The sequence below is a fragment of the Acartia tonsa genome, chromosome 11 (genome assembly GCF_053477335.1).
Source record: "Acartia tonsa isolate MP-2025a chromosome 11, ASM5347733v1, whole genome shotgun sequence".
Taxonomy (NCBI): Eukaryota; Metazoa; Arthropoda; class Copepoda; order Calanoida; family Acartiidae; genus Acartia; species Acartia tonsa.
Window position 1 is genome coordinate 35,893,705 of NC_137270.1, and position 25,533 is coordinate 35,919,237.

Consider the following 25,533-nt stretch of genomic DNA (forward strand, 5'->3'; position numbering starts at 1 on the left):
TCAAGAGTAAAATATTTATTTGTATGGTTGTTAAGCAATGATCTTATACTAAATAGGTAAACAAAATACATTTTTTGTACATAAGTAAATTGGGAGATTTTTTCGCATTTTCGTTGCGCGCAAATCCGCGTAACAATTTAGTATCCCGGCGTACTGGCGGCTAGCCTGCGCATACGTCTGGTGTTCCTGTCCTGGTCGCGCATCTTCTTCTCCATCTCTGCGTCGGTTAAGGTCTCCAGGAAGGGGCTCCAGATGCCAGCCTCACCTTGGTTTCTAAATAAAATAATTATTCTTTAGTAAATACCATTGTCAAGCTAGTGTACAGATATAAAATCTGGGATATTTGGAGAAGACATTGAGAGAGAGAACATTTTTAACGTTCATTAAATTATACACCTACGAGTAGATTACATCAAATGTTGTATCATCTTAAAAAGGCAACCTCAAAAGGACAACACCAATTTAAAGCATAACATTTCTTATTTCGCCCTAAATAGGAAGGTATTTTAATCCTTTTTAAACTATCAAAATTATCTCAAACCCAAAAGTTGAAACCAAATCTTGTAAGTTAAAAATAAGCCTTGAGTTAAACAACAATGTATATTGTATATACTAGGTATTTAACTTTTATTAAAAATTCATTCTTAATTTAAATCAAGTTTTAATGTTGTTGTTTTTTCGTGCATCTTCTTTTTAACCTGTAAGAAAATCGTACCTAAATGCAGTCTCCACTGCTGGCATTTGGTTCTCCGAGAAGACATAATTCTTGCTATGCCATGCTAGCTGGCCGCGGACAGAGTAAGTCACGGCCGTTACAAACTCACCACCTAATCCGAGGTCAGCACATAGCTTACGTGAAAAGTCCTGAAAAAATATTTTCATTGCCTACAAAATTCATTTAATCATATTGTCAGTTTGATTGAAACTTGCGGAATCTACCCTAGCATCTAAGGAGCTTTGTATACAAAGGGGTAAGAAAGGAGCAGAAAAATAGACTAAAACCATCCCATGAATTAAATCTAAAAATTAAATATGTAAATAACCTTTAAAAAGATGCAAAGATATTTTGTTTTATAAATTGACCTTTAACTCTTAAACAACTTTTTTTCATTTGTTACCTGTCCAGAGACCACCTGACAAGAGCCTATGCACCCTGTTTACTCAAAAGTGTCAGAACTCTCCCCCCCTCCCTCATTATTGAAATTTTAAGCTTACTACCTACTTATTATAATAGGATACATTTTTATGTTTTAGAATAAAATAATTTAAAAATATCTGCTCTTTAAACAAGAAGAAAACACAAACCTCTGGAGAGTTATTCTCCTCCGCCAGATCCCACTCAAACTGATCAACAAGACTGTGGTTGCCAATGTGAATGTTGAGCTTGATAACTACTCTCTGGTCTCTCTGCTCCTTCAGCAGGTTGTCTGTTTCACTTGGGAAACTCTCCAACTAAAGTAAAGATATATATAATTTAACATTAATATTTATCTAACAAACTACCGAAGGTTGAGTTCATCCCCACTTCTTTACCTATTCTAATTTTACGAAGAAAAAAAGTAAGATATTTTATGAGAGGGGTAATGTTTGAACAACTCTTCTGCAACATATGAAAAAAAGAGCCTTATTTGATAAAACTTTAAAATGAAAAGTGGTTTATTACTTTTATTGCTTTAATGATCATCAAAAATGTCTTCCTATCTTATTTCCATTCGTCAACAATCTTACTGCAGACTATATCTTTGGGAGTTGTGTATATCATTTGTAAATCACGTGTTAACTACTAACTAAAAGACTAAAAGAATGCTGCTAATGAATATAAATTAAATTATAATACTGACTTGTTGGTTGATGGCAGCCGTGATAGCGGGCACAAAGTTGACCGGATTCAGATCCAAATCATCGCACATAATTTCTGCAAACTGTTCCGGCTGCAGCATTTGCTCGTTCTTGTTCCATACAAAGGTATCGCGCAGCTTTTGTCCCTCAATGTCCATGTCAAGTCTGATGGGCACCAGGCACTCGCTCTGCTCCGCATTCTCGTGCACTGCGGCTGGGTCAGTGTCGTCGAAACACAAAGGAAAGGTTCTGACCTTCTTGTGTATTACTCTGTTCCTAAAAAAAACAAAAATTTACTTGAAAAATTATTTAGGTATTTGATCACATAAATTTTCTTAAAAAAAAGATTTTTTGCCATAAAACATATATCATCATTACACTTTTCTAACCCTAGCATATGCGGTGCAATAATCCCGAAGTGCTTTTCTTAACCAGACATAAACTAAAATTAACCCCCCAAAAAAATATATTTCTTAAAAAGATACATTTAAGCAAAGTAAGTGTAAACCAATTAGAGGATATGACCATTGCTCAAATTTCTCAATAAAGCTTAAAATCTGAATGAGCTTATATCTTACCTGTTGATGGGGGTAGCCTGTGGAACAGCATCTAGGTGAGATGTGCTGGATACAACGGGCACGACTGGCACAGCCTTTGAAAGCTTCTGCTTGGCCGGAGTTTCACCAATGGATGGGGTGTCTTTGACACCGCCGGTGGATTTATACCTTAATTCAAGATATTTTAAAATAATAGCATAGCTTGATTTTAATCATAAAATACAGAGTAGTTTCATAATCAAAATCATAAAAGCAATAATTGGCGTTATCCTTTTAGAAATTTTTTTTCAATTTTTTTCAATTTTGGTGAAACAAAAATATGCTTTACCTTTCCTCAGCGCCTCGAATGATGTCATCCACCTCAGTAGCCAATAGAAGGGTGATAGTTGAGCTAGTCACGTGCTGAGAGTGACCCATCTCAACCAGCTGCTTTCTCTCCTCATTAGTCAGGGTTCGTCTGGTCAATCCTTATAAATATTTAAAAGGTTAGATGGCGAAAACTAATGACATTTATACTAGAACAAAATTATTGTACAATACAATATATTTATCATAGTTTATAATCCCTTTCGTGTTTCTTTTGAGTACTAAGCCTACAAATGACCCAATAATAGTAGCATTAAAGCTATAAATAACCTAGCTAACAAATGACACCTGAAAACGTATTCTGACAACAAAAACAAATTTCTAGACCTATGTGCCACAACTTGAAATATCAGTAATTTTGTGTCCCTCCCACAAATAACAGAGAATATAAAGCCTAAAACAGTTCAATAGCGGGCTCCCCTAAAAATCTTGACATTTATTTAGATTAAACAAACTTTAAAACTTTTTATTGGTTGGTATAAATAATAGAATGCTTACCAGGATATTTCTTGTAGAGAACACCTCTAAACAGGCGCAAATAGTTTCCGACTTCAGAACCAATCATGTAATCTTCGCCATCCGCTGAAAACCGGAACATGATCGGCTTTTCTCCGTAGGTCTTTCCCACAACCATTTTGATTTATATTTATCTTTAAAATTTCTGAAAAATACATAATTCCCAGTTGTGTAGGTAAGTATTTAATTTTAAATCTTTTTCCTCTTATTATGTATTATTAAAGCTTTTAGTTTGTATATAAAAAAAAGAGAGAGAAGGGATCCTTTACGTATTTTTTGTTCTTTAGAAAGATTCTTCAAAGCTACCGAGTTTATTTTATGTTTAAGAGGATCAATTGGAAACAAATATCAAAACCGTATTTGAACCGTTACGATATTATATCGCAATCTCAGTGTTTGTTTGTTAACATTTTTTTCTATTTATTGCATGTCATAGTATTATTATAAGAAAGTTTTTCAAATTTTTTTTTAAGATTGACATTTGTATGGGTCTAAACTGACCAAGTAATATTTGCTTGATTCACTTCACTAAAGATATGCAATTGATATGAGTATTTTTTACTTGAAATATATTTCGGAATGATAAAGTAGAAAATATATTAAAATAGTGGTTGATATTTGAGGATCGCATATAGACGTACGGGGCCATACGTGGCCAATTTGATTTAAAGATCGCCATTAGGTTAGTGGCTGTACCTCTGGTTACGGCATCGGATACAATTTTAAAGATCCAGCTAGCTCTGTGTTACAGCAATAAATTAATATGTTCTTTTCTTAGCTAGCTGGCAGCTGCGCTTAGCTATAAGATTCAGAAGATGTCGAAATATTTTCATACAAAAGTTTTAATCTAAACAAAATGTAATAAATCTTCATAGGGGATAAACACCAATTCATCAGCCTTTTTATCGAATAAAAATCAATTTCCAGCTAGTTTAAAGTTAAATATTTTACTCGGAAATATAAATAATAATTAGTTGAAAGCATAGTGTTTAATTTATTTTATTGTATTTTTGTATAATTCTTGACTTTTTGTGTAATTTTTCATAATTTATTTAACGATATTTCAAATAATTTCTACTTGACAAAAATGTAAACAAACAATAAGATGAAACCGGGGAAATTAGTAGTACGCGGCATTTTAAAAAAATAATGCGCACACTAAATGTCGTCTTTGTTGAGTTTTTTTTCTCATAAAGTTTTATGGAATATGTTTTTAATTTTTTTTTTTTTTATGTTTATAACGAATAGGGGAAAAATATATATAACTACAGTGTGTTTTTTTATGAGAAATTTTTAAAAAGCATCTTTACCCCAGTCATAGTTATCAGAATTTACTGATTCATGGCTTATTTTCTTCGTTTTCGAAAAAAATAATATTTCAGTTTTTATTTTAAAAGTACAGTAAAATCGAAAATTTAAAACTTGGGAGTCAACATCTAAAAATAGTTTTAGTTTTTTTTTCATATGCTCCAATCTTCTACCCTTTGCAAGAATGGCTACAAAACTCTTTAAAGTTGAGATATAGACCTAAAAATTGATACAGATACTATTGGGGACATGTACCAGAGCATATATTAGTTATAATATTAGAAGGCCATATCTCAACCAGGGAGGTCGAGTACTGCCCCCCCAAAGTCGACTAAACCATCCAATCAAAATTCAGTGAAATTCCCAAAGTTTTTAAGCCAAAGTATAAAAAAATGTTATTAAAAGTCCGCTCCCTCCCTAGGATCTTTTACATATGACAAATTATTTTAAACATTATTGTAAATATAACAAATAAAAACTAATTCTAACATATTTCCATTTTATAATCATAAAAATAATGACTTATTTCTTGCAAACAATTTCCTTTTCATGAAATATTATAGAAAACATTTGATAAGTTTTTGAGTTTAAACAATGTGTAGAAACTTGCGGAAAAATAGCAAATATTTGAAATTTTTTCAATTATAAATTATATAAGACTGCTAAAATTATATAAAAGTAAACATAACTATAATAATCAAAAGAATATAAACGAATTATCTATAAGGTATCCTATAGTATAAAGTAGTAAGTCTAAAAAGCTCGGAAATTGCATGTCAAAAAGTGTTTTACTTTTCAGAGAAGCTTTACAAATGTCTTTTGATGTTTTTTTAGGCTATTTTTCTGACCTCCCCCGACTTTCCCTATTAACTAGGGGCGAAGTAACTAGTTCTATATTAACTTAGCTCAATCACCCAGGGTATTAAGTAAGGTAACTTCCAACAAACAAACAACTCTTTGATTGCAGGACCTTTGTCTGGGAGTCCTAATTGTGCTTGGTATTGAGTTGCCCCTGTTTAGGGCCAAGGCATTTTCCAAATCTAACTATTAATTTCGCGCATCTTATATGGAAGCAGTAGGAACTATTTTAACTTCTTTAGTTTAGACGCGGTGATGAGCCGAGACTCGATCTCATCACTTCCACAACCACAAGCGGATGTGGAACCTGTTAAGCCACAGTCGCGGGTTAATTTTATTTACTAAAGCTACTTAATTGCATGTTTAAGTTTATGTCTGATAATTTGTTTGGAATAGTTTTAATTTCAGAATATTCTTTGTGTCTTTTATTTTTCATTAGCAATAAAACATAAACATCTGTAAAATGAGAAATTGAAATATTAAAACAGTTTGATCATGTTGAATTTTTTAGTCAACCAAATTTTCCACAGTCATTTTTACTTTACATTTGTGTATGTTACTATAATATACAAAAAGTGTTCATTTATAAAACTAAAGTATCATAAAATACTCTAACTTTTTGATAAAAGATTTCAGAGATCATTGAAAGAAAACGAAGTAGAGGGTTTCGTTATATTTTTATTGTAGCTTCTTATAGGTTAGGTTAAGTAAATGTTAATGATTGCCCCGCAGGGGCTATAAAAAGGGTAAACACTCTGTGAAAAGACAACGAAACCCCCTACTTTGTTTTTTTTTATCCATGATCCAATTTTAGTGTTAAACTAATATATATTGCAAGAATCCTGCCCTAAATTAAACCTAAAATTCTAATTTTTCATTTTATTCTTTAAGAAAAATTAGAATAATATAAAAATGAAAGTTAGCTCAATTTCCAAACAAATTATGCAAGGAGCAAAGCTTTTCCGTATGCCAAGAAGATGTAATCATACTCTTCCAGCTACTTCTCAAATAAAGGTTAACAGTTCATTTTTTGTTTTTTTTTGTTTTATATAAGTAACATTTTTTTAATATCGCATATAGAGATGGTTTAAAAGTCTTGTTACTTTAATGTTATACTAACGTCTACGCCCCTAAAGGCCTTGAGGGGGACTTGAGTTGGGGGAAATTTCTCCCCATTTTTTAAGTTTAAAAAAAGTTCACAAAAGACATAGGTCGACCTAAAGAAGCTTTAGGTTCGCCAATTTTGTAAAGGCATTTGTTAGTTGTACTTGTTTAGGTTGACCTACAGAATAAATCGATCGACCTCTAAAAGTTGTTTGTGAACTGGGCATATGTAAAATAAGTTGTTTCTTTGAGGAATGAGGTCATTTTGGGGGGGAAGGGCGATTCCTCTTTGGAGGGGGAGAAGCTACATTGTAAAGGAGAACCATATCGATTGAGTGGCTAGTGAAATCCTACAGTACACAAAGACAGACACAGATTTTGTTATTTTTATTTCATGATAGTCATATAATTTATATATTGGCTTTCTTGTAATTATAATCTTTTTTAATCTTTATGCTTTCATTCATAATTTTCTTATTTGAAATTTTTATAAAATGAAATAAAATGAACACCTTTAACACCAGGTAAACAATTGGAATGTTGCTCTGTCAGAAGCTGAGAAAATAGTTGGATATCCCACATCTTTTGTGTCTCTGTCAGAACTTGTGCAAAATGATCCTACTGATAAAGCAGTACATATCAGAAAACTAATTGCTTCAGATCATCCAGTGCTGAAAACAATGAAGAGGTTGATCTATGATGGTAAAAATAATATGCAGGCCAGGGGAATGTTGATCTTGTTGCTATCCCATTCTATCACGGATGCTCCAGTGTCAAATGAGCAAAGAAAGTTGGCAGAAATAGTTGAGATGATCCATGCTGCTCAGTGTATACACAAGTCTATTGTTGACACTCCAAAAAATTCAGATCAAAATTTTGTAGAAGGATTGCAGAATATTGAGTATGGAAACAAGATATCAGTATTAGGTGGAGATTATCTACTAGCAAATGCTCTTGTTGGAATGTCTACTTTTGGAATCCCAAAGATTATTGACCTTGTTGCTCATGCTATAGTTGAATTTATTGAAGGAGAATTTATGTGCAAGGAAGATATGGATGGAAACAAAATTCCATCTGAAGACACTATTGACATAACTTATTGGGAAAAGCAATGGAAATTGAGTGCTGGAAGCTTACTGAGTGCTGGCTATGAAAGTTCCATGTTACTAGCTAAACAGCCACAAGATATTCAAATAGCAGCTAAGAATCTTGGATTACATACAGCTTTGGCTATTCAAGCATATGATGAAATTAGAATATTTTCTCATAGCTCTGGGAATCAATTTTCTTTTTGCTCAGCTCCAGTCATCTTTCATCTGCAGGAAGATAGAGAATTGCTTCATTATATTCAACAGTTTCAAGATGATCTTTCTCAAGTTGACTACAACAAAGTATTCAATGCTGTCATAGGTGGTAATGGTTTGGAGAAAGCAAAAGAGTTGTGTGAAGAACATGTTGATAAAAGTCTTAAGTATCTGAAAGAGTTTCCAGATAATAATGGAAGAAAAGCATATGAGAAACTGCTAAGTGCTTTACTTAGAAAATAGTAGATAGAATGGTTGGCCTAAGTGTTAGTATATTAATTAGTTTATCTTATTATAATTCATTGACTAGTTTAGATATATAATTTTAAATGTGTAGAATAGATATTTATTAGCACAATCATTTAGCTTAATCAATATAATGCTCAAAAACTTCCAAGGTATACAAAACCAAATCTTTACATTTAAATTTTCATTTTTATTATTTTAAGCAATTAGCATTTATAGGTATAGTTCTCTAATAAATGTTATTTAATTGTACATAGTTGTAGATATTAAACTTATATTAGACAACTCTCCAAACCGAAAGAGCATTCAAAGCAAAGTATTAGCAGATTTTACATAACCCTTACATAATATTTTTACATCATATATTTTTCTAATATTTATGTAAATATATACTTTTTATAGTTCAAACGTTATTCTAAACTCAATTTATATAATATAATATAATATAATTATAGAACCTCCAGGCGATTTTACTCAAAGTACACGTTGAAGCACAGTAACACCACCCCATCGTTTTTTTTAAAAATAAATTGAAATGATTGGAATAGTTTTTCGTTTGTATGCTTACTATTTTAGTTCAGGATCGGTTCAGCAGGGTTAGGGCACCACAAGAAAAAGGCCAACTGCAGTGGTTAGTAAAAGACTATGAGTATGACCCCCCCCCCCCCTCTTATTTTCAATTTCAAAAATTAAGGGGGGTGGTTTTCCAGTGCCTGATAGAAAGGCACTTTAAGGCTAGGCACAAAAAATAAAGATATTAAAACCTAAGTATATTAAATCATATTTTATGTTGCACATTTATAATGCAAATATATTCAAAATAAAATGTTGTTTCCGATTTATATTTTTTGAATTATATTTTCAGGAAAAGTTTTTAGATTTATTCAGAAGACTTTTTGTTGGTTAAGTGATAATTTTTGCAAGGATGACAACATCCATAAAAGCGAAGCTCTGAAATAGCAGGAAAAACGAACGTGAAAACTTGTAGAGTGTCAGAAATGAATAAAGAGAATATTAATACTGTTTAAGGACATACTTATAGTTTTAGGACTTGATTGTAGAGATTCTTCACGTATAACATTGTACCTTGTGGTAATAGGAATCAGTATTCCAAAAATCTGCTGAATAAGATAATCATAACATACAAAATTTTGCTGTAAAAAAAAAGTAAAAAATGAGCATGTTTGAAATGGACGTACGGAATTTCTGGTAAAGACTAAAGAGTTTCTACGCTTCTTAAATCAAATCTAATTATTATAAGAATCATCATTCAAAGTTTAAAATCAACATTTCAATCATTTCCTGTTTAAATTAACGAAAAGAGAATAAAGGTACTAAGAAAGAGAGGGAATGTCTGATTGAGCCAATAGGAGAATCGCATCGGAATTTACATTGGATCTCATTGGTTGAAATTATGTACACATTTTCCTACGAAGGCATGTTTTTTTTCATTTCATACATACATAAAAGTCAGCTGTTAACAGTATATTTTCTTAGTAGAAAGCTTTGCGAAATCAGAATTAATTGCCCAAAAATTTCGTTTACAATTTGAAAGCTTGAAACAAAGTTGGATTCTTAAAAAAAAAGTTAGGCTGGCAACTCGCTGGTGAGGCAAAATTATTTTTGTGAAAAATCCTCCAAAATCGAATAAAAAAATTTACAAAAATGAAATAAAATCTTAAGAGGGTTATTAACATATGATTTTGTTTAATTTTTGTAGATTTTTAATGTGCTTTTGGATGATTTTTCACAAAAATAATTTTGCCTCACTATCGAATAGCAAGTCTATCATTTTTTAAGAATCCACATCAGCTTGAGTCGAAAGTAAACAATACTTTTGTCTGCTAGGAATGTTCTCTCTTAGATTTGACGAAAAAAGGGTTCAGAATATTCTTCTACTCTTCTATTTCTATTGAAAAGAGCTAACTTTCCGTGACGGACGTACGGACAGACCGACCCTAATTATAGAAAAGCTTCTCTTTAAATAACATTCGAGAAATGACAATTCAGGTTGTTTTAAAAATAAGGTTGGTATGAACTTTCTTTAAGAAAGATTAACAATCCCTAAGATGAAAATAATGTTTTCGTGCGAATCTTGTTCTGATAATCGCAAATTTTCTAGTAAATGTACACTTAAACAAAAATGACAATATTCATAAGTTGCGAAGCAAAGATATAAATATCAAACCAATTTGTAAATATCAAGAATAGTCAAATAAACGAACCGACATATGAAAGCAATGCATCAGATACTGCAAATTTTTTTCACAAAAGTTTGAGTAACATGTTAGCATACTAGCTTGAATAGAAGCCAAGGCATTAAAGTTTCCCCTGAAAACGCTTATTGACTATTAAAACGATAATAATAGACCGACGGACAAAACAATGTATAGATATGTCAAAGTAGATTTACCAAAAATTTCAGCTTTCTATCTTAAACAATAGTTAAGAAATACACGTTTCCCCTTAGCCAAAATGAGTTATAGAGTAGCTTCTCTATTAAAAAATAAACCATTTAACTTGCATTGCCAGGGTTTTTCAAGCTTTCTTTTTTTTGCAACAAAACAAAATTAGAATCACTGTGTACATTAAGATATATAAGTTTTCCGGAATTTTAAAGTTAGGGGGAGATTTGAAATCTGCATCAAATGATGAGGATTTTTTTTATAAAATTCGTTTTTTCTATAATTCTTTATCTAAAAGCGGAAATGCAAATTGAGTTAATTAGTTTTGGCATCTGTGATTGGTGGATTTAAAAAATCTGCGCTCTGATTGGATAGCGTACATCATTCAACCAATTAGAGCGCAGGTAGTTTAAAATCCACCTATCCTATTGGTCAAAATTAATTAACTTAAAATGCATTTCCGCTTTTAGATAAAGAATTATACAAAAAACGAATTTTATAAAAAAAATCCTTAAAATTTGAAGCAGATTTCAAATCTCCCCCTAACATTAAAATTCCGCAAAACTTATATATCTTAGTGTACATTTTCCCATTACTTGCAGAAGAGTGTAATTTACCAAAGAAGTGTTCAGTTAAAATCTGAACATTAGATGACAGTTGGAATTTTAACTGTAATTGTACTCTATACCTCATTTTTAAAAGCGAAGCTTTTCTATATTCAAATTCGGTCCTTCTATACATCCGTCCGTCTGACCAGATAGCTTTTTTCGTTAAATTTGGCCGTTTAGATTTTTCCTATTGATTTCAAACTTTTCATGGTGATTCCTGTATAGTAGTTATGTAGAAAGCGTAGCGTGATATAATCATTCTATTGATCTGTTGTTGGAATAATGATTCCAAGGAAAACCAAACACAATGCTATAAGCGAAGCATCTCTATAATAATGTACTAAAATATAAGCAGGTCCTTAAAAATTATTCTGTATTTAAGCAGATTTTCAACAAATTTACTCAAATTTTGTTTTAAACATTTATATTTTAATTATTAGGTTCTGACACTCTACAAGTGTTAGCGTTCGTTTGACCCTCCGTTTCAAAGCTTCACTTTTATGGATGTTGGCGTCCTTGTTTAATAGCAAAGTAACTTTATAAGTCATTACATGTCATTTAATTTGTCCATGACGTTGAAACTAAATAATCTATTTTTAAAAGCGAAGCTTTTCTATAATTTGGGTCGGTCCTTACGCCTGCCGTCCGTACGTCCGGGACGGATAGCTTATTTCGTTAATTTAAGCATGTTAGAATTGTCCTATTGATTTCAAACTTTGCATTTACGATTTAGAAAGTGTAGCAACCATATAATCATTACCAGAATGTCCGTACGTCCATTTTAAACATGTTGATTTTTTTGTGATCTAATTATCCGATTGTTCTGATTTTTGGTATACTGATTCCTGGGACAACAAAGTACAATATAATAAGCAAAGCAACTAAATAATCAAGTCCTAAGAATATAAGTTTGTCCAACCATAAACATTGTCCTTTATCAAGAAGTTTTTCAACAAATTCACTCACAATTTTTCATTTATATTCTGATTATTCAGTTCTGACACTAGACAGGTGTTAAAGTACGTTTGTCATACCGTTTTAAAGCTTTGCTTTTATGGATGTTGTCATCCTTGTTTCTATTTAAACTTACTTTCCCTTTCTCTATAGTTATCTTTCTACAGTTTTGTGTCAAAGGTCAGATAAAAAGGATAATAATATCACATAAACAAGGATGACAACATCAATAAAAGCGAGGCTCTCAAACGGTAGGACAAACGAACATTAACAATTGTAGAGTGTCAAAACTGAATATAATATAATTGTATGTAAATTTGTTGCAAAACTGCTTAAATAGAGGGAAGGTAGTGTTTAAGGACATATCCCCATTTTTAGGACTTGCTTAGTTAAAATCGACATGTTTAAAATGGACGTACGGACATTCTGGTATTGATTATAGAGTTGCTACGCTTTCTACCTAACTACTATAGGAATCATCATGCAAAGTTTGAAATCGATAGGACAACCTTAACATGCCTAAATTTACCAAAAGATCTATCCGTTAAGGACGGACGGACGGACCGACCCTAATTATAAAAAAGCTTCGCTTTTAAAAATACTTGTCCATGCATAAAAAGGATATATTATTTACATCATTGTAATAAATTAAAATCATCATAAATTGCAGTTTATGTACTCCTATTTGGTTTTAAAAATACAGTATGTTCTTTTTATTAAATAGATTTTTTTTGACTTATTTAACCCACTTACCACTGTCATAAATTAATCAATAATATCTAATTTTCTTCAATGATGAAAATATTACATGGTATCAACAAATTATGCCTTTTAAAAACAGGATTTCCTAAAGAGTTACTGGAATTGCATTACATAAAAAATTATCAATATTTTTAAATTTTTCGCGCGTTTCAGTGTGCTGTGAACTTCCTTTAATTAATTATTTCTTTTAGACCTTTCAATTACAATTCTATTAGTGTGCAAACAGAGACTGTGCTGCCAGCCGTTTGTGAGCTAGCTGTATTTAAAGTTATGAGTTTAAAAGCAACACTATTCAACATGTCACTTCTCTTAAAAAAAGTGATGTTAATGCTTATACTGTTTGGTTACAAGTTTCAATTATTTATCATATAATAATGAAACGATTTTATGAAAATGGACAAAACAGATGTTTTATTATAATAATAAAGTTTATTCATAAAAAATTACAAACATGACAATCACAATTTAAATTAAGATATGGACATACAAAATAGTACTCAAATAGTTAAAAAGTATGTTTATACATAAATTAATGCAGTAACGTGCAGTAGGAGGGTGTAGACGGGTCTCATCACACGCAAAAAATTTGAAAAGGCTAACCTTGTCCTTTTTAATCCCCTAATGGTTGCACAGATGCACACAGCTTATACCAACAATGAAATAAATTCGGAAAAAAATACGAAACCTGTACATGTTTTCGAGCTGTCGTTGGGGGGCAACACATCGTAAAATTGGCGACCCCTAATTTTATTTTCGATTTATTTCACTTGTTGGTTATACCTTATTTCTGGGTTTCACATCCCCATGGTGAATCGTTGTGCACGCCACTGGATTAATGTTTTTCTTATTTGCTAGTTATTAAATGAAATTGTATATATTTTTATAGGTCCTACTAGCCAGTGAATGAATGGACTAAATCTATCTATCTAATGTTTGCTAATTGGTCCATAAATTGTCTGTAGTTGAAGGTTCCAGTTGGTGTTGGCTTTACAGGAGCTCCCAACAGCTGGGGTGTACTTTCACCTGTTAACAAAATTTTTATAGTTTTTTTTTACAGTAGCAGCAAAGCTCTAAAAGTTCTTTTTATTATTTTTCTATAGTACCACTAGTAACTACCAAGCATCTTTTTTCAAACGGAATTAAACTATAAAAAAAATTCATGTCATTTCTAGTTTTATAAAAATTAATCTCATACACGCTGATTCACCAAAGGGACTAAACACAATTTTGTTTGTGCTAAAGCAGTCTGAGATGTGTATTCAAAAGAAATAATGCCGTGTGTATTATAACACTTAAAAACTTCAAGATGCCAACTGAAAATCAAATAAGTAAGTACATTTTTCGAATATTGATTTAAAATCTCATTTTTTTAGTTTTTTTTGTTAAATTTTACTCATTTGAAACCCCATCTCTGCCTGCCTTATGATATTTCAGATTTGTGTAGACTTCAAGTTTTTAGTTGATCCGTGGAGGTTATATTCCATATATAATATTTTATGTCAACATAAAAGAATCTTGTTTGCTTGACTAACATATATTATACTAGCGGCTTCGCCCCTAGCCTCTATGGGCTTTGCCCCAAGAGGTTTGATCAAAGTAATTTTTCGTGTTTTAGATTTTAAAGAAAATAAAAAAAAAATATATTTTTTTGGGGGGAAAATAGTTATAAACCTTCCCGGGACTTATGAGAAGGTACCCTGTTAAGGAGAACCCGATCGGTTCAGCGGTTAGCGAGATCCTTCGCTACAAACAAACAGACAGACAAACAAACAGACAGACATCGTTCTACTTTGTAATATAGATACTGTAAATCATTCATGACTAGTAGAGTAGCTTAGCTACTAATAATTCTACAAAAATGTTTACCTTGTTGTTTAGATATCCAATCAAACTCCATAACAAGTCTCTCATACTCAATGTCGTTCTGAAAGAATTCAAATTATTATCACGTGTAATAAGTGGGACTACCCATAAAAAAAAAATTCTTTAACTTTAAGGGTAGGAGCCACTATCTATAATACTAAGTAGTACGATGTCTGTCTGTCCGTCTGTCTTATTTAACCCAAAAAATGAAATATCCCCCCAAAAAATTTTCTGTAGTACGATGTCTGTCTGTCCGTCTGTCTTATTTAACCCAAAAAATGAAATATCCCCCCAAAAAATTTTCTTCTTCTTAAAACTTAAATATAAAAAGGGGGTCGACTGACTTCCCTCCCACCAACAAAATATTTTCTTTTACTTTTTCTTTTAAAATCTAAATAACATAAAAATAGGTTGAACACACCTCTTGGGGCAAAGCACCTAGAGGCTAGGGGCGAAGCCGCTATTTAGACCATAAAGAAACATTCCCTTTAAACTGTAACAATAATTTTTAGTTCAAAATTGATGTGTAGGAGTTTACAGACACAAAATAATATCCCAAAATGGGGGTGGAGGGGGAGGGAGGGGGGTTGGATATTATATATTTTTAAAACATTTCAGGGATAGGCGCTCCCATTTTTTTGTGAGTTTGGAGGTTGGGCTAATCACTCCCCCTTCTTCTCCCTCTAGGACATTCCTGATTGTGCTTATTCCTGTAGTAAACTACATCTGTACAATAAAGAGATAAAATGAACTATTTTTATCAAAAAGAGATAAGATTTTAAAATAACAAATGAACAAAAAGATTAGGTAAATAACTCAGTTGAAGTCTGGTAATAATTGGTGATAAGATGAAAATGCTACTTTTTATTACTTTAAGTGTCCTTTTTGCTCTTTCTTGCTCGCGAGTGCATTTTAATGCACCATCAGCAGCTGCTAAATTTGAGCCTTCAGTCGAAAACCCCAAAGAAAATCAGGAAAATATTCTTATTCTGTAAGTTACACCATAGTGAAATTAGTTGGGTTAGGTCAAATATTATTGTGGAGGTCACACAGGGTTAGAGCTTAGGTTATAGTCAAAAGTGGGGCACATGATGTGCAAAACCCACAGAATAAGTTACAACACTAATAATAGTTTATGGACGGGTACAACTACTCCAACGGAGGTGGAGACAGAGTAAGGGCTGTTGACTACATCCCCAACCTCGCGGAGTATAACATGGACAACACCATCTCTTATGTCTGTGTCACAGGAAAAGTAGTTAATAACAAAAGCCAATGTGTAGCTGCAAGGTTCGAGTCGTTTCTGTGCATTTTTAAAAGCAAACCTTTTCTATAATTAGGGTCGGTTCGTCCGTACGTCCAGGACGGATAGCTTTTTTAGTTAATTTAGGCATGTTAGAATTATCTTAGTGATTTCAAACATTGCATGGTGATTCCTGTAGTAGTTAGGTACGATTTAGAAAGCGTAGCAACTCTATAATCATTACCAGAATGTCAATACAACCATTTTAAACATTTTGATATTTTACTTTTTTAGCAACAAGTTTTTATGTGATCTAATTATCCGATTGTTATGATTTTTGGTATACTGATTCCTGGGACAACAAAGTACAATATTCTAAGCTTGCAACTCTATAATCAAGTCCTTAAAATGTAAGTATGTCCTTAAACATTATCCTGTATCAAGAAGTTTTTCAACAAATTTACTCACAATTCTGCTTTTACTCTTATTCATTTATATTCTGATTATTCAGTTCTGACACTATACAAGTGTTAATGTCCGTTTGTCCTACCGTTTCAGAGCTTTGCTTTTTATTGATGTTGTCATCCTTGTTTTTTATAGATTTGTTACAACATTAGTATGACTAATAGTAAAGTCTGATTTTTATTTCCAGGGAAAGAATCTAAACAGAGGGGTACTGCACAGAGTCTTTGCAGTCGGTTTAGTTTCTAACCTAATATTACATGCAAACTCTCTTGCAGTAGAGATACACTTTAATTTGTTTGTTCATTGATTTACTACTTCAACTCTTCAATTTAAGTACAATTTTTCTACCAAATTTCATTAAAATAATACTGCGATTCTCCTAAAAATTATTTTTCTAATATTGCTTCGAAACAGATTTATATCCTTTGGATTAGAATTTTTTCTTGGCCATACTGAAAAATAATGTATAGCATCGTATTATATCCACGAATATAAAATTTTTCAATCATAAGATTAAAACTAGTTTTTTATCCTGGGCCTTCGGCATCTCGGGGCTAAATAACCAGGTTTAATCCTATATTTGCTTTTTATATCCGCGGACAGCTGTTTATAATATGATGAGATAAAGAACTATTCTTAAACTACTTGGATGGCTTGGCAGGTATCTGGCTGTTGTACGCTGACGCCAACTACAATGTGGCCAATAATGCTGGCTCTAACTACTGGGTGTTCGGGGACAACTTTTGCACTGATGTCCCTGCAGGATTTGATAATATGGCCTCCAGCTTGAGATATACAGGCAAGGTCGTTATAAATACACTAGCGGTTTCGCCAGTAGGTATATTCCCTGAAGAGTAGAATCTAATCAGTTCAGTGGTTACAGAGATCTTAAGGGACGGATGGACAGACAGACAGACGGCAGACATCATTCTACTTTGTATTATAGATAAGCGCATGGGGAATTCTAGCAGTTAATTAATTTTTTTCTTGCTTTTTACACAAAATTTTCAATTAACAAAAGGCTGCGGCATTATTAGATATTTTTGGGAATTACAAAGATAGGGGGGTTTCTTAAAATATTGTCCTGTTTTCTCTAAAAACTACGAAATAATTTCTTTCATAAAATCAAAAAGAATAGTTTTTGGGTGTAGAATTTGATGATACATTTCAAAATCTATTTTGTTCTTATTTAGTTCCTATTTACTAGCTCTCCCCCCCCCCCCCCCATCTATTAGAATTATCTCTTACTACCGCCTTTGTATACACAGGAGCCCCTGACCAATGGACCGGAGACACAATCAACCTCTACCTAAGTCCCTTCTTTGCTGGGGGCGAGGAGTATACCTATGATGATCTACCCCAGCTGAATTACAACGACGCTGCCAAGTCACTTATTGTTACAGGAATGGATGTACTAGAATTATATATTTGTAGGTAGGGGCCAATTAGATTACATTGGATAAATTGTATAATCCACTATATAAATATTATTATGTAAGATTGAGTTCTCCAGTTTTTGGAAGATTTCCATGCTTGGGGCAATGCCATTAGTTCACAAAAAAGATAGTATTTTTTGTTCCTTGCAAAAAAATATAGAAAAAAAACTTTTCGGGTTTAAGTTTTGGTTGAATGGGGTTGATTTAACCTAAAAACAAATGTTTTTTTTTCAACATTAAAACCCCAAATAGTTTCTTTCCCTGCAATAAGTGGTTACTTTAACACTCTATGCTAGACCATACCTAAATTGACTCACATTTCAATGATACCTATACACGTTGAACAAATTTACTTATTCATATTAAAAAACCTACTACAGGATCGAACCATTTATGTTTATGAATGAAAGTACATCTATTGTGTCAGGTTGTAACGCCTGGACGCTGTACGCAAGGTCCAACTACGGTGGCGTCTGTATGTGTGTGTTTCCTGGTGATTCAACTAAGTGCTTCCCTGGATTTTATACAACTGAGGAATCCTTAGGTATTTTATTTTTTGAGTCAATATAAAATTTGGATTATGAAAAGAAAAGAAAAGCAGCGGGTTTTGTCGTATTTTCACAGTAGCATTTCAGTGGCGTGCGAACCGAAGGGGGCATTTGGGGCAATCGCCCCCCCCTAGCGACCAAAACGCCCCCCCCCTGCCCCCCCCCTAGCAACCGCCCCCCCTGCCCCCCCCTAAATGTTAAAAAATGCCCCATTTTGCCCCCCCCTGGTCAACAAAAATGCCCCTTTTTGCCCCCTACCCTACAAAAAGCAAAACTATCCCAGTTTCCAAAAAAAGATCAAGAAATACTCCAAAAAAAATTTTTGGCGCTTCGCGCCAAACAGACAGTTACTATTCATTTAACCTTACCAAATTTTTAAATTAGTGTAGAAATTAGGTTATAATCTTTTTTCACTGAACATAACAAACCAGGTTATAGGAAGTATTTTATTTTGTATAATTTAAACTTTTTACCAATGAAATTTTGTACATCCCCAATGATGATACACAAAATTACCCCTTATATAGATTACAATTAGTGGATGAAATGTATGGAAACTCGACTTAATTAACCAACCAATCAAAATTCCATTAAAGTCCCCAAAGTTGTTGAGCCAATTATAGACGTCCAAGGGGGGGGGTAATGGGGCGATTACCCCCCCATTTAAAATTTACCCCTACCCGAGGGGGTGCTGTAGGCACCCCCAACCATTTAGGAGGGGGTATTTACCCCCCCCCCCCAAAATAAAAAAATCTCTAATAAAAAATATTTTTGCGCGCTTCGCCCTTGGGTAAATTTTGGGGGGGGGGGGGTAAACTAAATTTACCCCTGCCAACAGATTTCAGGGGGGGTAATTACCCCCCCAAAGCAAATTTTACCCCCGGGGTAAAAATTTGGGGGGGGGTAAAAAAAATTTGCGGCGCGCTTCGCGCGCCATTTTACCACTCCCCAAAAACGAATTACCCCCCTTACAAATTTTTTACCCCCCCCCAAAACAAAAAGCTTGGACGCCCCTGGAGCCAACGAATAAGAAAATTTTATATGAAATATTGGGGACTAGTGTAATAAATAGGTTAATTTATCTTCTGTACTATTTTTTCGAAGATGCTTTCTAGCTCCCTTCCCTTCGGTCATTGCAGGGTGGGGAGAAGTGATGGGGGAGAAGAGGTGGGGGATATAAATGGGAAATAGGGATGGGGGAAGGGATGGGGAAGAAGGGAAAAGGACTAGGAGGCCCATAATCAAATAATCCCATCCCTTAAAACGCCCTTATTTAAAATTAGTATATATAATCAAAATGCCCCCCCCTAAAGCAAAGTGCCCCCCCGGGGCACTTTGATTTAGGGGGGGGCAAAATTTTACAAAATCTTCAAAATGCCCCCCCCTAGACAAAGTGCTTCGCACGCCACTGTAGCATTTCTCCTTTTTCTAGCCACTGCCGGGCTAATTTCATAACCCTGTGGGCAATCATTAACATTTACATAACCTAAAATTACCTATCCTAAGCTACTGTGAAAATACAACGAGACCCGCTACTTCGTTTTCTTTCCATGATCTAAAAATTTTAGTTAGCTATAGAAAAGTTAGCTATAAACAGTTAAAATACTTAGCAGAAAATTTGGCCCTAGAAATTAATTTGTAAATAGTGACTGAGTCTAAAGAAAAATCTTTGTCTGCTAAAAATATTTTTTTGATTGGGAAATATTTTTGTGCCTGATTGATCATCTAGGGAAAAAATCTATGAATAACATTTCTAATATTTTGTCAAATCTTTGCTTAGGTCAAACAGGTATGAATCAAAACAGTTAGTCTGTCATTTAACCTTATGTAAACACATTTCCCTTTTAATTTACAGGGGTCAATATAGTAAAATTTATAAATAATCTAAATTCTGTGATTTAGGTGACCTAGCTGGACAGATCAGCAGTGTGAGGAAAGGATGTTATTGTGACAATAACAAGGCATATCCTGATAATTATGGTTCTCTGACCCAGCATAATTTTGAGATGCAAAAAGCAAAGGAAGGGGACAATATCCGATTTTACACTAGTCCCCAAAGTTTTATTATAAAATTTTCTTATTTGTGGGCTGAACAACTTTTTAATCTTATAGAATTTTGATGGGTTGTTTCATTAAGTTTAGTGCTTGAACGTTTCAACCACTAATCGTAATCTATAGAATGCGTAATTTTGTTTATCATTAGGATATATATAAATTTATTGGACATTGTCTTATCCCTTTAGATCCCTGTGTAAAAATGGATTGAACACTTGAAAGTTGGACCACTGGAAATATGACTTATTTTGTGATATCTTAATGATGATAAATGTTATTTACCTTTTAATTTGTTATTAATTAACTTTAAATTAAAAAATAAAATATTTTTAAATCTTATATATACTAAAGTCTGTGCTTATGTATGTTTGCTAAAATTCATAAATAGCGTGACCGATCGGTTTATATATACTTATAAATTCAGAGCATCATCCGCTTGCAATGGGATGCAATACTCTAACACACAAGGATATAAGATTAAATAACATCCAACAGACAACCAACCCTTACAATAGTAAAAGGTCAATGAGTCTCTACGGACATACCTTAGTTATAGGGTAACTGTGCTACTATAAATTACCCTATGTAGATCAATACAAGAGTTGATAATATGTCTGATGGACAAACTTCTTTTCTGAGATCTGCTGAGACCCAGGGAGGAGACTAAAACTCTTCTGGCAGTGGGCTTATCTACACGCCCTATGAAAAAAGAAAAATTGTTGAGTAAAGCCTCAACTAAGCTCAGACTTTCAATACTAGTAAAGCTTATTGGTTTAGACAAGCAAATTATGAAAGTAACAAAATGTATGTCTAAGTATTTCACCAACCTCTTAGACTGACATCAGGGGCGTCCAAGCTTTTTATTTTGGAGGGGGTACAAATTTTTTAAGGGGGGGGGAAATGGCGCGCGGAGCGCGCCGCAAATTTTTTTTACCCCCCCCAAAATTTTTACCCAGGGGGTAAAATTTGCTTGGGGCCCCTGAAATCTGTTTACGCGCAAAATTTTTTTTTGTTAGAGATTTTTTATTTTTCCCAAATGTTTGGGGGTGCCTACAGGAAGGGGTAAATTTTAAATAGGGGGGGGGGGGGGTAATCACCTCTTTCCTCCCCCCCCCCCTGGACGTCTATGACTGTCATGGTTCTATTTAACCCTCCCTGGTAAAATCTTAGTAAAATTAATGAAGATTGGTATAGAATAAGAAGAACATAAGACAGGTTTAAGTGGTGAAAATGGGGTTGTGTCCACTTCCCTTGCAAGGGTGAAAAAAAGAATTTGGCGGTTTCAAATAAAAAAAACGTAGTTTTGATGCTTGCTCTAGGTTAGGGTAAATTAAGTAAAGGTTAGAAATGTCCCGTAAGGAAATGGTCCCCAACAATGTTTTTTTCTTCAAAAGTAAAAAGAATTCATGGTGCAAGGATTTCTTTACCTGTCCTGCCTAGATCCTGTTCTTGAAAAGCAAGCTTTAGCTTGTCAAATGAACTAAAATTGTCTCTCCTGTAATAAAAGAATTTGGCAATAAATCAAATGAATTTCAAGGAAAAAACCCCATCTTCCTTTATTTTGAAAAAATTAAATAGTGCAATATTTAAAGGGTCAGGTTATAATAAGTAATGATGAGTAGCTCCTCATGGTTAAGGAACATCTGATATAGACCAATCATGGTTACGACCTTTTGAAGGGATCTACCTCTGGAAAAAACACAACCTCCCTCCCCATTATATAAATTTATTTTAAAAATGAGAGAGGGTGGGGGTTCTATAGGCACTTATTTTATGATGTAGCACTTAATAGTTTCTAGTAGAAATTATTAGGATATAAATACCTTAATTCTCTTCTCATTAGTTTATAAACATTAGCCAACTTATCTTCACTAGGAACTTGAGTTCTGTCCACAAATCTTCTCACTAAAACAGGGAAGCTTCATTTTACCCAAATTAATTTCTTTTATGATATAAAAAGGAGAAATCATTTTATAAGAAGTTTGCCAGGACTAACACCTGACAATATCCTTCACAAGTCTTTACTAAAAGTATTGGCCTATTTCAGATAAAAGTAACAGGATGTCTTGATTCTATTTGTACGGAAGAAACTAACTGACTGTTTAACCGATATGGTTCTCCTTTACAGTGTAGCTTTTCATTGGAATTTGGAAGGTTTATAACTATTTTAGGGAAAGGTACCATCACCCAAAAATGATCCTCCAAATAATATTTTTAAAATTTTTCTTTGAAACATAAATTGAAAGTGTAAGTCCGACTTCCCCCATCACCCCAAACATCAAGTGCCTCTAAAAAACATTATGACCCCACCTATATAAAGTATTTATATAAATGGATGTTTGGTAAAATGATCCTACCTATGGTGAGAATTTCATGTTCTGAGATATCATAACCAACAAACTGATCTAAGACCTCTCTGAACATTGACTCAGTAACAAGACCACTGTCTGCTGGATCATAGCTAATAAACCTGGAGAAATAATAAATAAACTGTTTCTTCATGAATTTTCAAGATAGATTTTAGATTTATTAATGGATTGCTTTATGATAAAAAAGAAAGGCAAAGAAACAGACCAATAAATGTTTACAAAAATAGACTGATAAATAAACAAATAATTTTACAGATAAATTGACTTAAAAATTGACCATTAGGAAGATAGATTAAATAGCAGATTATTTGTCAGACAGATTATCATATAATTATTTTTACCTTGCCATCATTTGTTTGTATTTGTCACCAGCCACAGAATATATCTTGTTTAAAATCATCTTCAGATTAGACTAAAATAGATAATTTTAATTTTGCTTCATTGCACAATATCAAAAACTAATATGAATATAAAAGCATAAAAACCTTTAATAAGTTTTTAAGCATGACCGACAGACTGACGGGTAAGAAAATAGTTTTTTTGGTTGGTCTTTGTCATGGATTATCTTCACCAAAAAAATCAACAGTCTTACTTTTATTATAGATCCGAGGAAATTTCTTTTCCCTTGTAGTGTAAAGGACAGACTAAGTAAAGAATAGAGTAGCTTCAATCCTGAAGCTGAAATGAAAGGAGGAAGAAAATATTAAAAGAGGGAAAATAAAGTCGAGACAGTTTGGTGAAATTGATAGAAAACTAAATAAAAGGCGAATAAAATATCTGAGTAGATGAGTGTGTCAGTCAGTGATGGAGGAAGAGGTCTCAATAACAATACCTTATGGAACATGGACACCATTTCTGGTCTCTCCATGAACTCAAAAACATAATCATCTGCAGAGGTGATGAGAAAGTGTTGCTTGTTCATCTCAAGAATTGCTCCAACATAAAAATCCTTCACAAAAAGACAAAACATACATTCTGTTGTAAGTCATTCATAAGAAAAACTAGGAAAAAAGTGTGCAAATACAACCCCATTTTGTTTGTATCCATGTTTGATCCCAATAAAGTAAAAGATCTTAATAGACATACATAACAGAGCTGGATCATTTAGTGCTGCTACTGCCAGTGCTTACAATAAGGCATGGATTTTAAAATTCAAAATGGCAGTGGTGAGCTGCTTTCAAAATCGCCTCACAAGATGCATCGATAGTGACATTGCTGTGATTTAAAGATCCAGCTGAGATCATACTTACAGCAGTTGAATAGTAAACACTTGGAACAGCAGGATCTTGACTCTGAAAGGAATCAGGTTTCTTTACTTTGGTCCTCTGTAAATATTTTCCATCTTTGGCCCCTCCCTTAAAACAAAATTTTTAAATTAGTAACCTCATCATTTATAGAGATTACCTCTAACTTTCTCTCATCCATGGTGGTTTTAAAAAAACACACTCCATCTTCAATCCCTTCTGAACCTATTTTTCTTAATATTTTTTCAGTAGAACAATGTTTTTTACTTTAATTTTATTTATCTTTAACTTTAAGTTTCATGCTTTTGCAATCTTTCTTCATATATATTTATTAAAATATCTGAAAAATAAAAATAATGGAGAAGTGAGAATTAAGTTTTTGGCAACCTTTTTAATGCATCATTGAATATGACATTTATGTTAAGGGTAGGTTATTGAATTTGTAGGAATTTAAAAAAAAAAACATTGTTCTAAACAAGTCAGACTGCCAGGTTGTCAGACTGAATGTCAAACCAGTTCGTTTGTTTGTCAGTCAATATCGTTTAATGTTACCAAAATGTGAACTAAAAAAACAATACTAACCTTTTCAGCCACCACATTGATTTGTATTGTATCATCAGACAAGAAGTATGAAATGACATATTTGCTGTCTATGTCACATCTTTCATTTTCTATCTTTCTGGCTCCAAATCTTTACAAAATTGTTAAGCTTTAATTCTTTTTTTTTAAACTTATGAATTACAAATTGATTAAAATCCTTTTTGATGAAAATGCAAATTAAAATGATTCTAAAAAAATAGGGCAATAAGTGATTAAAGTGACCAAATGTTTAAGCCAATAAATGAGTGAACATTACAAAATTTTGGATATATAGCAATATAACCCCTTCCCTTATTTACTTTACATACACATGGATATTCATTTATCTTATTATAAAGAATAGAAAACCATTAATATTAAAAAAAAGTTAGAATATCCAAAATCGGAATTCAATTTAAGAAAATTATTGTCTACCTTAAAATATGGCTGTCATAACCTTGTCTATCCATATTCATAAACTTGTAGAAGTCTCTCCTATATAAATATTTCATTTTTTTTGTTAGTTTTGATACACACTATATTAGCTATTTTAAAACTGAATCCTGATAAAGCATGCATAAAAAAAGTTAAACCAATCATAAGACATGTATTTGTTTCTGAGTTAAAAGAAAAGAAGTAAAAACCCAAAATAATTACCTGGGTGGCTTTGGTTCAACTGAATTGCCTCCTAAAAAATGAAAAAATTTAATGATGACATAGATTAATTTGATTATATTGCAAATGATATGAAAGATTTAAATTGTTTTCTAAGTAAATATAGTGATTTTTCTAAATACTTACCTAACCAGCTTGTCAGTGAATCTTCTTCTGTACCAAACCCTTTAATATAAAAATAATATATTGCTTGATCAATATTATTCTCCTTTACAATTAAACTTTTCAT

The 25,533-nt window shown here is 32.7% G+C and overlaps 4 protein-coding genes and 1 long non-coding RNA gene across 6 annotated transcripts; 2 read left to right on the plus strand and 3 right to left on the minus strand.

The window, feature by feature from the left end:
* Snr1 (SWI/SNF related, matrix associated, actin dependent regulator of chromatin, subfamily b, member 1) lies at nt 1-3,443 on the minus strand. Its single transcript, XM_080176095.1, has 7 exons — nt 3,261-3,443; nt 2,725-2,863; nt 2,418-2,564; nt 1,842-2,115; nt 1,306-1,452; nt 716-864; nt 1-273 (listed from the first exon to the last, which is right to left on the minus strand). The coding sequence occupies exons 1-7, from the start codon at nt 3,394-3,396 to the stop codon at nt 138-140; spliced, it is 1,128 nt and encodes a 375-aa protein (XP_080032221.1). The 5' UTR covers nt 3,397-3,443; the 3' UTR covers nt 1-137.
* A 2,890-nt stretch (nt 3,444-6,333) lies between these two features.
* Nucleotides 6,334-8,527, plus strand: LOC145331786 (all trans-polyprenyl-diphosphate synthase PDSS2-like). Its single transcript, XM_080176625.1, has 2 exons — nt 6,334-6,458; nt 7,073-8,527. The coding sequence occupies exons 1-2, from the start codon at nt 6,357-6,359 to the stop codon at nt 8,093-8,095; spliced, it is 1,125 nt and encodes a 374-aa protein (XP_080032751.1). The 5' UTR covers nt 6,334-6,356; the 3' UTR covers nt 8,096-8,527.
* A 4,694-nt stretch (nt 8,528-13,221) lies between these two features.
* On the minus strand, nt 13,222-14,766 carry LOC145332613 (uncharacterized). Its single transcript, XR_013884234.1, has 2 exons — nt 14,694-14,766; nt 13,222-13,850 (listed from the first exon to the last, which is right to left on the minus strand). It is a non-coding gene; the product is annotated as an uncharacterized LOC145332613 (long non-coding RNA).
* Nucleotides 14,767-15,493: 727 nt separating this feature from the next.
* LOC145331485 (uncharacterized) lies at nt 15,494-20,776 on the plus strand. Of its 2 annotated transcripts, none has more exons than XM_080176175.1 (7): nt 15,494-15,662; nt 15,821-15,937; nt 17,057-17,197; nt 17,667-17,798; nt 18,259-18,378; nt 20,285-20,389; nt 20,633-20,776. In XM_080176175.1, exons 1-7 carry the CDS (start codon nt 15,539-15,541, stop codon nt 20,635-20,637), a joined length of 744 nt encoding a protein of 247 aa, XP_080032301.1. In that variant the 5' UTR covers nt 15,494-15,538; the 3' UTR covers nt 20,638-20,776. The 2 variants fall into 2 exon arrangements, with proteins under 2 accessions (XP_080032301.1, XP_080032300.1); XM_080176174.1 differs by having other exon boundaries at nt 15,495-15,662; nt 20,285-20,401; nt 20,624-20,776.
* A 211-nt stretch (nt 20,777-20,987) lies between these two features.
* LOC145331266 (EF-hand domain-containing family member C2-like) lies at nt 20,988-25,533 on the minus strand. The gene is made up of 11 exons (XM_080175884.1): nt 25,431-25,533; nt 25,287-25,317; nt 25,065-25,124; nt 24,633-24,741; nt 24,057-24,161; nt 23,639-23,755; nt 23,148-23,218; nt 22,795-22,907; nt 22,261-22,342; nt 21,865-21,932; nt 20,988-21,136 (listed from the first exon to the last, which is right to left on the minus strand). The coding sequence occupies exons 1-11, from the start codon at nt 25,531-25,533 to the stop codon at nt 20,988-20,990; spliced, it is 1,008 nt and encodes a 335-aa protein (XP_080032010.1).

Bases quoted from the DNA above. Each gene is read 5' to 3' on its own strand.
- Snr1 (XM_080176095.1), bottom strand. From the start codon at position 3,396: ATGGTTGTGGGAAAGACCTACGGAGAAAAGCCGATCATGTTCCGGTTT. The intron at 2,864-3,260 runs GTAAGCATTCTA...AATATTTATAAG, and splicing joins TCTCTACAAGAAATATCCTG to GATTGACCAGACGAACCCTG. The intron at 274-715 runs GTACGATTTTCT...TATTTTATTTAG, and splicing joins GCAGTGGAGACTGCATTTAG to AAACCAAGGTGAGGCTGGCA.
- LOC145331786 (XM_080176625.1), top strand. From the start codon at position 6,357: ATGAAAGTTAGCTCAATTTCCAAACAAATTATGCAAGGAGCAAAGCTT. The intron at 6,459-7,072 runs GTTAACAGTTCA...CTTTAACACCAG, and splicing joins CAGCTACTTCTCAAATAAAG to GTAAACAATTGGAATGTTGC.
- LOC145331485 (XM_080176174.1), top strand. From the start codon at position 15,539: ATGAAAATGCTACTTTTTATTACTTTAAGTGTCCTTTTTGCTCTTTCT. The intron at 15,938-17,056 runs CAGGAAAAGTAG...TGGATGGCTTGG, and splicing joins CATCTCTTATGTCTGTGTCA to CAGGTATCTGGCTGTTGTAC. The intron at 17,198-17,666 runs GCAAGGTCGTTA...TTGTATACACAG, and splicing joins CTCCAGCTTGAGATATACAG to GAGCCCCTGACCAATGGACC.
- LOC145331266 (XM_080175884.1), bottom strand. From the start codon at position 25,533: ATGAAAAGTTTAATTGTAAAGGAGAATAATATTGATCAAGCAATATAT. The intron at 23,219-23,638 runs GTATTGTTATTG...TATCTATTTTAG, and splicing joins TGGTGTCCATGTTCCATAAG to TCTAATCTGAAGATGATTTT. The intron at 21,933-22,260 runs GTATTTATATCC...CTTTTATTACAG, and splicing joins CTAATGAGAAGAGAATTAAG to GAGAGACAATTTTAGTTCAT.